Genomic DNA, 9290 nt, shown 5'->3' with positions numbered 1-9290 from the left:
AAAAGAGATTAATTTATTAAATTGGAACAGTATTTAGTTATTTTGGTCGGGTTTTCTCATTGGATTATCTAAAATCTGACGATTTCAGTAATGATATTATTATTTTTAACCTCATTGAATTTAGGTTCTAAATTTTGGGTTTGAAGTTGGATAAATACAAACTCAACCTTAATCCGCTATATTGTCATTCATGGCAGGAACCATGTTAAATCTAAGCATGATTTAGAGTGTAATATAAATGTTAATTTGGGCATATGGGTTTGATGAAGCCCAAGGCCGGTCCTACGAGTGTGCCACAAATGCACGACATTGATCTATAGTTCATGAGGGGGCTACATATTTTTTATATACACAACTAGCAAGATACCCGTGCATCGCTGATGCACGGGGCAATACTTCTTTGCTGTAAGATTAATAACACATATTACATATACATTTATATGGTTAAGAAATATATGTTACTCAGTGTATTCGTATTGTTAAGAACACACATGTGACCCGTGCATTCGCATGACTAAAAAACACACATATTACTTATACATTCACATTATTAAGAATACATGTCTTTGTATTTTCATATTCAATCACATAATAGAAAGAAATGACAATTTTTAATTTGAATTTTCTAATGGAAATAACAAAGTGAAAGTCTGAAACATGATAACATTACTAAAATAAATATTTTAAAATTTATAGAAAATGAAATGATTTTTTTAATTTTTTTAATTTTAAATAAGATTTTTTTAATGAAAAAATGGAAATCAAATCATTATACTAAATGAGTTTTTTTATTAAAAATATATTTAAAAGTTATAAAAAAAACTTCCATTTGGAATTTGATTTTTCTCAATTATAATAGAGAAAAATTAAAATTCAAAGAATCTGAAATATTAAAATTCAATTGGAAAAGTGTTACAAAACTTTGATGAGGTGTAACAATGCAATTATTCTTAGATTAATAGTAAACGTTAAATAATATACATAGATTAGTGTAAAGAAATAGTTTGGATGTGAAAAATGATTTTAATCCCATCTAATGCTCAACGTCTATTACATTTTAACATAACAAAACATAGGTACGGTAAACACTCAATTTTGGTGGGGTAGCAACATAGACCAATCGTTAATTAGTATTAAATTATTAACATATAAAATATATAAAAAGTATGGATAGTGTGGGAAGGTACATGGTAATAACATGTGACATGAATGAGTTTTTTTTTAAATTTTTTAATAATTTAGAACATTTTAAGATGAGAAAATGTGAGGAGAATGTGACATGTGGCATGAAGGGATAACATGTGAGGAGGATGTGACATGTGACATGAATGAGTTACATGTGAGGAGGAGGAGAATGTGACATGTTGCATGAAGGAAAACATGTGAGGAGGATATGACATGTGACATGAAAGAGTTACATGTGAGGAGAATGTGACATGAAGAAGTTTTTATTATTATATTGTTAATAGATACCATGATAAATATGTTATTGTTTTGATTATTTTTTCCAACTAATTGTGTTATTAATGATTATTACTCTATTCATAAATACATTTAACATTTTGTCAGTTCATAATAATTATTGTTTTATATTATCATATAATTTATGTATAATTAAAAGACAGTTTGACTGATCAAAGTATGAGGTTGTTTAAGACTGAGAGAAAAACTTGCATAGAGACAAACACAACACATCATATTTAAAGACATTCAATTATACACTGCCAAATCATTATATTAATTTAGATGGTGGTGGCCGGTGGGTTGCCATTGAGGGGGAGAGGAAGAGGAAAAGGGAAAGAGAAAAGAAAAAAAATCTAAATTAATAAAATGGGACCCACAAGATAATGATTTCACAGTGTATAATTGGATGTCTTTAAATATGATGTGTTGCCTTTGTCTCTATGCAAGTTTTTCTCACTCTTATAATATGGGTAATGAAGTACAATATTAGCATACATTTGTGTGTTAACAATTGGAGTTTCTCTAACCTCTCTTCCATAACCAATAGAAAACTATTTGAATAGTTAGCATTTAATATTATATATATATAATATATATATATATATAAATATATATATATCAAATATCTAAGTTTCTAATATAAAACTATAATAAACATTAGTTTTGTGGTAAATATTCTTATTAGAAGGGATAAAGAAATAAGAAATGAGACAGAAATATTAGCAATGGATTAATAACAAAAGTTTTGAATAATTATTATAGACATTTTATTTTAATAAATATTTTCATCTTTAGTGAAAAAATGATAATGTTGTTTGAGGTTTATGCTTTGGCATGCAGGTTTATATGGATTTTGTGGATATTATTTTCAATAATAATAGTTGTAATTTGGCGATTTTGTTGGATTTGATAAAACTTGGAATCCAGATTTGGTTCAATACTTTGGGAGAAAACAACATATCACTTTTTCGGATTGATTTATGACCATGGAGGCATGGACATTATATAGAGACGTGTTCCTAAGGGGACAATTATGTTTTGGATGTAATGGTTTCAGTACCTGATTTGGTCAAATTCGGTCAAATTTTGAGTTATGTTTATATTTATTATGTCTAACATTTGCTTTCTCATTGATTTCTTATGAAATTAGAATGCACCTGTAAATAATGATAAGAGTATAATATATATATATATATATATATATATATAATTAGTATATTATTTATTATTTTTTGTATTATATTTATGTAAAGAGTCAATGATAACTAAACATAAATAGTCGATAATGTAGTGATATGATAATGTATTAAACTCATATTGGTAAGTGGATATATAAGGAATAAGATATTTTAGTTTATTATTATTGGATAATGGGTATTTTGGAATTTGGGGATTTCTCTAAAATATTCAGGAACTTGATTTATGATAATCAAATTAATGTTTTTTTTTTGTATGCTCTCTTGTTATAAAAAAATTATTATTCTAGTTTATCAAAGATCCAAATGTTTATTTAAAATCGCAAATTTGTCAACCTTCCTTTCTTTAATATTAATTCATAAACAATTCGTTTTACAGAAGGGTGGAGTTTGAGAAATGCCTGAGTAATGAAAACTATGTGAAATGTATTATTTTCGCTGGTTTTTTTTTATTTTATTTTAAGCAAGGTGCAATAGCACCAAAATATATAGATGAAGAAGGTTACAAGAAGAAGGCAATAAGCATGTTACAAGTTCCGGAATCTATAGTTCGGGAGATCATGCCTATTCCTAGCAAACTCCTCAAATATGAATGTAGGAGTAGAGTACCAAATGGAGTTAGTGTGAGATGAGATGCCGCAGGAAGCTAGTTTGTCGGCACAAGCGTTGCCTTCTCTAAATATGTGGGAAATTTTGAAATTCATTTGAGAAATCTTTGATTTACATATTTGCCAATCGTCGGATAGCTTCCAAGGCGCTTTAGAATTACCACTGAAAATATCCAGAACCAGCATAGAGTCACTCTCAAGCCAAAGGTTTAGCCAACCCTTTCTAAAGGCTATATCCACTGCGTGCATTGCTGAGTGAAGTTCAGCATAGATAGCATTCTGCACGTTTAGAAAATTGGCAAAAGCGTAGATGAAACCGGCTTTATGATAACGAAAAATACCTCCCCCACCTGCTGGACCAGGATGACTATGAGCAGCACCATCTGTGTTTGCTTTTATCCAATTCAAGTGAGGAGATTTCCATAGAACTTCAATGTAATTAGGAGCTTTACTAAGTTTGAGAGTAATGTTGAAGAATTTTAGAGTTTGAAGCTCTTGAAGACCTCTTGAAGCCACTGCTAAAGAAGGATATGAACCCGAATAAGAGGTCTCTCTTCTTATTCTTGATAGAGCTTGGCTAGAGGAAATCAGTTTGTCTTCAAATCTATTCTGGTTCCTGCAAAACCAGATAGTATTGATGCTATGGACAACACAAGCTAAGCTCACCTCTCTTAGTTGACTTCCTTTAATAACAACACGATCCTTAATGATAGAATGAATAGAAGAATGGTTGATTTGGATTGAGAATTTATCAGAAAACCAATTCCAGATAACGGTGGCAGCAAAGCAGTTGAAAAACAGATGATCTTCTGTTTCAGCATGGCAGTTGCACAAGTTGCATTTAGAAGCTAGAATACAACCTCTTTTTTGAAGATGATCATCTGTTGGCATTTTCCTATAGAACAATCTCCACACTGTGAATGATTTATAAGGAGGAAGAGAGGAGGACCAAATCAGATTACACCAGGAAAGCTTGTCTCCAACTTTGTGCACAAACTGAAAAGCATCTCTGGAAGTCATAGAACCATCCAAAGAAGGCATCCAAATCAATTTGTCCTGACCCTTGTGTCTCTTGTAATCAGCTATAGCATTGGAAAGGGAAGGAGAGTTCCTATTTAACTCCCCTAGGATTATAGTTTTGGAATCCACTGTGAAGTGAGCAATTGAGCCCTGGAGTTCTCCATGAATGTTTATAGGAATGTTGAAAGTGTCAACAATAGACTCACCAAGCCAATTGTCCTTCCAAAAGTTGACACTAAGACCATCCCCAACTAGCCAGATGGAGTTGAGGTTGGCTTGAAGCCAATTATCACGAATTCCAGGCCAGATAGAAGATTTAGAGTATTTAGGAGTGGTATAACCTTGGCAGTTGAACTTAGATCTGAAGAAGATTTCCATATTTGTAGTTTTGAGATCCCAAGTTAGCTTCAACAGATAGGCCTTGTTTAAGCACTTGAAGGATTTGATTCCAAGACCACCCTCATCCATGTAGGAGCAAACCCTATGCTAAGCAACTGTCACCAGCTTTTTGACAACAATGTCACCAGACCAGATGAAGTTCCTGACACAATTGTCAACCTGAGATAATAAGCTAGAAGGCCATTTATAGACCTGAAAGCTGAAGGCAAGCATGCTTTGAATGATGGATCTCACAAGCTCACTCTTCCCATTAAAGAAAGAGAAGCACCTTTCCACTTGGACAACTTGTTGATGATTCTATCAGCTATAGGCTGCAAATGAAGCTTTTTGGGTTTGCCTTTGAATAAAGGAATACCAAGATAAATGAAGGGGATAGTGCCCTGCACAAAACCAAGAGTAGCTGAGATTGAAGCAATTCTTCTGTGATTTGTAATGCTGGTATAGAATTTGCTCTTGCTGACATTGATTTGCTGGCCAGAAGCCATTGCATAGTCCTTCACAAGCTTCTTGAGACAATTAAGGTTCCTTTTAGTACCTTTACAGAAGATCAAGATGTCATCAGCAAAAAGGACGTGGCTAGGAGAGTGTAAGTTCATAGGACCAGTGATGGTTGAAAGCTTGTTATCAATGACAAGCTTAGTGATACCTCTGCTAAGCACATCTTCAGCTAAACAGAAAAGAATAGGGGATAAAGGGTCCCCTTGCCTCACACCCCTGCAACAGTTGAAGAACCCAATGTTGTGACCATTGACATTAATAGAGAGTTTGGCAGAGTGAAGGATTAGAGATATCCAGTTGATGAAGGTTTGCTTAAAACCAAAAGCCTTAGGAGTATGGAGGAGGAGGAAGTTCCACTCAAGAGTGTCAAAAGCCTTTTTTATGTCAAGCTTGATAGCTATGTTGCCTCCAAAGGTCTTGTAATCTAACATGTTAATGGCTTCAGAGGCAATGCAAATACAGTCTTTAATGCTTCTTCCTTGGATAAAACCTCTTTGATGAGAAGAGATGATTTTAGGAGCCACTACAGAAAGTCTAGAAACTAAAACTTTGGTGATGATTTTGAATTGAAAATTGGCCAGAGCAATTGGCCTGAAGTCCTCAATTCTCTCAGCACCCTGCATCTTAGGAATGAGGATCACATTGCTGGAATTCAAGTTAGGCATCAACCAATTTTGTTGGAAGAATTGCCTCACTGACCTGCAAACATCCATACTGATTATGTCCCAAAAATTAGTGTAAAAAGATCCCCCATATCCATCAGGACCAGGGGCACTATCCTCATTCATATAAAAAACAACACTCTTTATTTCCACATTAGTAGGAATAGAGGAAATCATCAGGTTATCAGCCTCATTAACAAGAGAAGGGATAACCTCCTGAATCAAATTGTTAGAGGTCACAAAATTAGGAGAGGCAAAAAGATTAGTGTAGTAGTCAAGAGCATGAGAGGCTATAGCATCCTGCTCAGTGAGCAACACATCACTAGACTTAATCAAGGACATGGCTTTTGTAACATGTTTGATATTAGCCATTTTGTGAAAGTAGGCAGTGTTTCTGTCCCCATAGTTGTGCCAGTTAATTCTAGCCTTTTTCTTCCAGAATATCTCTTCAATGGTCAAGGCTTTAAGAAGCTCAGATTGAGCCAGGTCCTCATGATGGTAAAGATGAGTAGAAGGTTCAGAGTCCCTTATGCAGTTTTGAATTTTCTCAACATTGTTCTTAGCCAGAATGACCTTGCGATGAATGTTTCCAAAGACAATTTTGTTCTTAGCCAAAATGACCTTATGAGTTTCTGAGTAAGGATGTACATAGGGCAACCAGTGACTCTAGTGTGCCAAGAGTGACTCACCACTCTTTTGCAGTCCTCATTTTGTAACCACATTTTGTGGAATCTAAAGGAAGAAGGCCTTATAGAAATATCATTGGCAAGGTTTAGTAGCAGCGGATGATGATCAGAGGCCAATCTAGGCAAAGAGCAACAAGACACTTGGCTCCAATTATTAATCCAATCATCATTGCAAATAGCTCTATCCAATCTTCTCTCAGTGTTAGCAGCCCCAAGCCTTCTATTAGTCCAAGTAAAAGTGGCACCAATAGTGGGAATGTTAATTACCAAATTCTCATCCAAGAAGCTTTTGAACTCAGTACAAGAAATTCTATTAGGAAGAGAGGGATCTCTGCATTTATAAGCTCCCATAACAGCATTGAAGTCTCCTATGAGACACCAAGGGCCCTGATGATTGACCATATCCTCATGAAGATTTAGCCAGAGTCTTCTTCTAATTGCATAGTTGGTATTAGCATAGACCACACCTATAAAAGATAACATGTTGTCCTTCATCACAGAAACAGAAAAGTGCTAGTTGGAAACCCTGACCACAGTGGGATCCATATCCAAATTACAAAGACCCCAAAGAGAATGGCTTAACCCAGATCTGCCATTAGTGGCAAAGACCTTAAGATTGAGTGAGTTCCAAAAGGATAAATGAACCACATCAATGTGGATCATAGGTTCAGCAAGAAAAACCAAGTCTGGTTTATTAGTAGTGCATAAATTTTTCAAAACAAGTCTAGTTTTGGGATTACCAAAACCTCTGCAATTCTAGTACAAAACTATCATTGATTAGTTGTCAAATAACCACCCCTTCGGGCATAATGAATTTTTTCAGTATTGCTTCTCCTTCTCAATTTCTTTTTCTTAGACTTGCTAAGAACAGTAGTGAAGGTTTCCTCCTCTGAGCATTCCTCATCATTAGCCCAATGTTTACCTATTATTCTCATATCATTGGCTGCCACAGGGTTAGTTATTTCTGCCGTTTCCTGAATTATTGCATTGTCACACTGATTAGCCTCATTCTCCTCAACTGAATCAGGGATTTCTTCACTAGACCCTGGAGAATCAGATTGATTCATGTCTTTTGGTGATTCAGGATTCACCATATCCATGAGGTTATCATTCATTTCAACCTCCAAATCAATGACTAAATCACTGATTTTGATTTCCCCCTCACCTTTATCCATGTGAGGCATATCATGTTTCTTTACAGCTTCCTCAGTAGGTGGTTTTTTCACCCTCGGCTTCCCTGTGTCATCAGCTTTGGCATTGCTGTCCTTCCTACACTGGAATTCAGTATGACCAATAGCTTGACATTGGTGACAAAAAGCTGGAAGATTTTCATATTCAATTGCCACAAAGAATGCAAAGTTGTCTCTTTCCACCAATATTTGGTCAGGGAGGTTGCTTTTTAGATTGAGCTCCACTAAAACCTTAGAAAAATGCCCAGATGTCCTGTTATGGGTTGCTTCATCCAGGGATATTGGGGTTCCTATTCCTCCTGCTATAGAAAACAGAATCCTTGGATTCCAATTCTCCTGAGGCAGATTATGAATCTTCACCCAACATTGGGTGTGAGATTGCTTTTGGGGTGCAGGATTAAAATCAGGGGTCCAGAGGAACATTCTCAGGAACCCCGGTTTCAAGTTCCAAGAGCCAATGGCACAAATCGTGTGCATATCTTACAAAGAAGAGAAGGAAAACTCATAGAACCCTTTCCCCAGGGAGACCATGGACCATTTGCCAATCATGTTCCATAGTGGCATCAGTTTGGATCTCAGATCTGTGAACTTGAGAGGAGTGTCTCCTTTGGACATTATTAACCTTCCATGGAGGTGAGTCTTGCATCTCTGAATACCTTCCTGATAATTTGCTTCAGGGATTTTGATGGCAATAGAATCTCCTTTGATACATGGTTGAGGTAACTGTGATGTTGAAAAATCGCAATTATTCCTCAGAGCTTGAGCAAAAGATTTTTTTGGAGGAGGTGATGATACCTTTTCTTGTTCCACGAATGTTGGAGTCGGATTTGAGTCTAGAAGGAAGTGCCATGGAATAACTGATGCCATGATGAGCAAGAATGAGATGAAGAAGAAGAAGAAGTCAACCTAGTATTTCAGAAGTTTTTCGCTGGTTTTTATTATAAGATATTATGTTTTTTTAAAAATTGTGGTTCTTTTTATAACATATTTTACATATTCTTCAATGAAGCATTTATTATTTTCCCTATTGACCTCTATTATGTACTCTTTTGAATAAATCGATAATGCATATTAAAGTAAAGTTTAGTATCTTCTAAATTATTAACTAGGAAGTACTACTATATTCAATGAATGTAAAATTTAATATTTTAATTCTTTTTAAAAATATCATGCTAGTTAACTACCTTTATTGATTTTTATGATTCAGCTAAATTCTTATATTTTTATTATTTAAGACTTCAAATCAGTTTACCTATATCAATGATAAACATGTACCCAAAAAAAAATCAATGATAAATGTTATGATGTTAATTTTTTACCAAAGAATATGCAGTAAAGATAGGAGAGTGATCTTTCTCAAATTAAACTCAACTCTTTTAGTTTTTCTTCTTAATTCACATATAGATAGGTGGCCCTCAAATATACAGTCATTCATCATGGGTTGAGGGGAGAAGAATATAATGTTCAAAAGTATATCCCAAATAAATGAAAATATGTCTTATCAATTAAAAAATTAAATATTTTTTACTTGTTCTATTTTTCCTCCCTTATCATAAGTTTTGAATAT

At 34.3% G+C, this 9290-nt stretch overlaps 2 protein-coding genes across 2 annotated transcripts; both read right to left on the bottom strand.

Moving 5' to 3' along the window:
- LOC109332533 lies at positions 3188 to 4756 on the bottom strand. The gene has a single exon (XM_019567516.1). The coding sequence runs from the start codon at positions 4754 to 4756 to the stop codon at positions 3188 to 3190; it is 1569 nt and encodes a 522-aa protein (XP_019423061.1).
- Positions 4775 to 8200, bottom strand: LOC109332532. The gene is made up of 4 exons (XM_019567515.1): positions 7327 to 8200; positions 6537 to 7000; positions 4930 to 6468; positions 4775 to 4846 (listed from the first exon to the last, which is right to left on the bottom strand). Exons 1-4 carry the CDS (start codon positions 8198 to 8200, stop codon positions 4775 to 4777), a joined length of 2949 nt encoding a protein of 982 aa, XP_019423060.1.

The sequence above is a fragment of the Lupinus angustifolius genome, chromosome LG18, assembly GCF_001865875.1.
Source record: "Lupinus angustifolius cultivar Tanjil chromosome LG18, LupAngTanjil_v1.0, whole genome shotgun sequence".
Lineage (NCBI taxonomy): Eukaryota > Viridiplantae > Streptophyta > Magnoliopsida > Fabales > Fabaceae > Lupinus > Lupinus angustifolius.
This window is presented reverse-complemented; position numbering and strand designations above follow the sequence as displayed.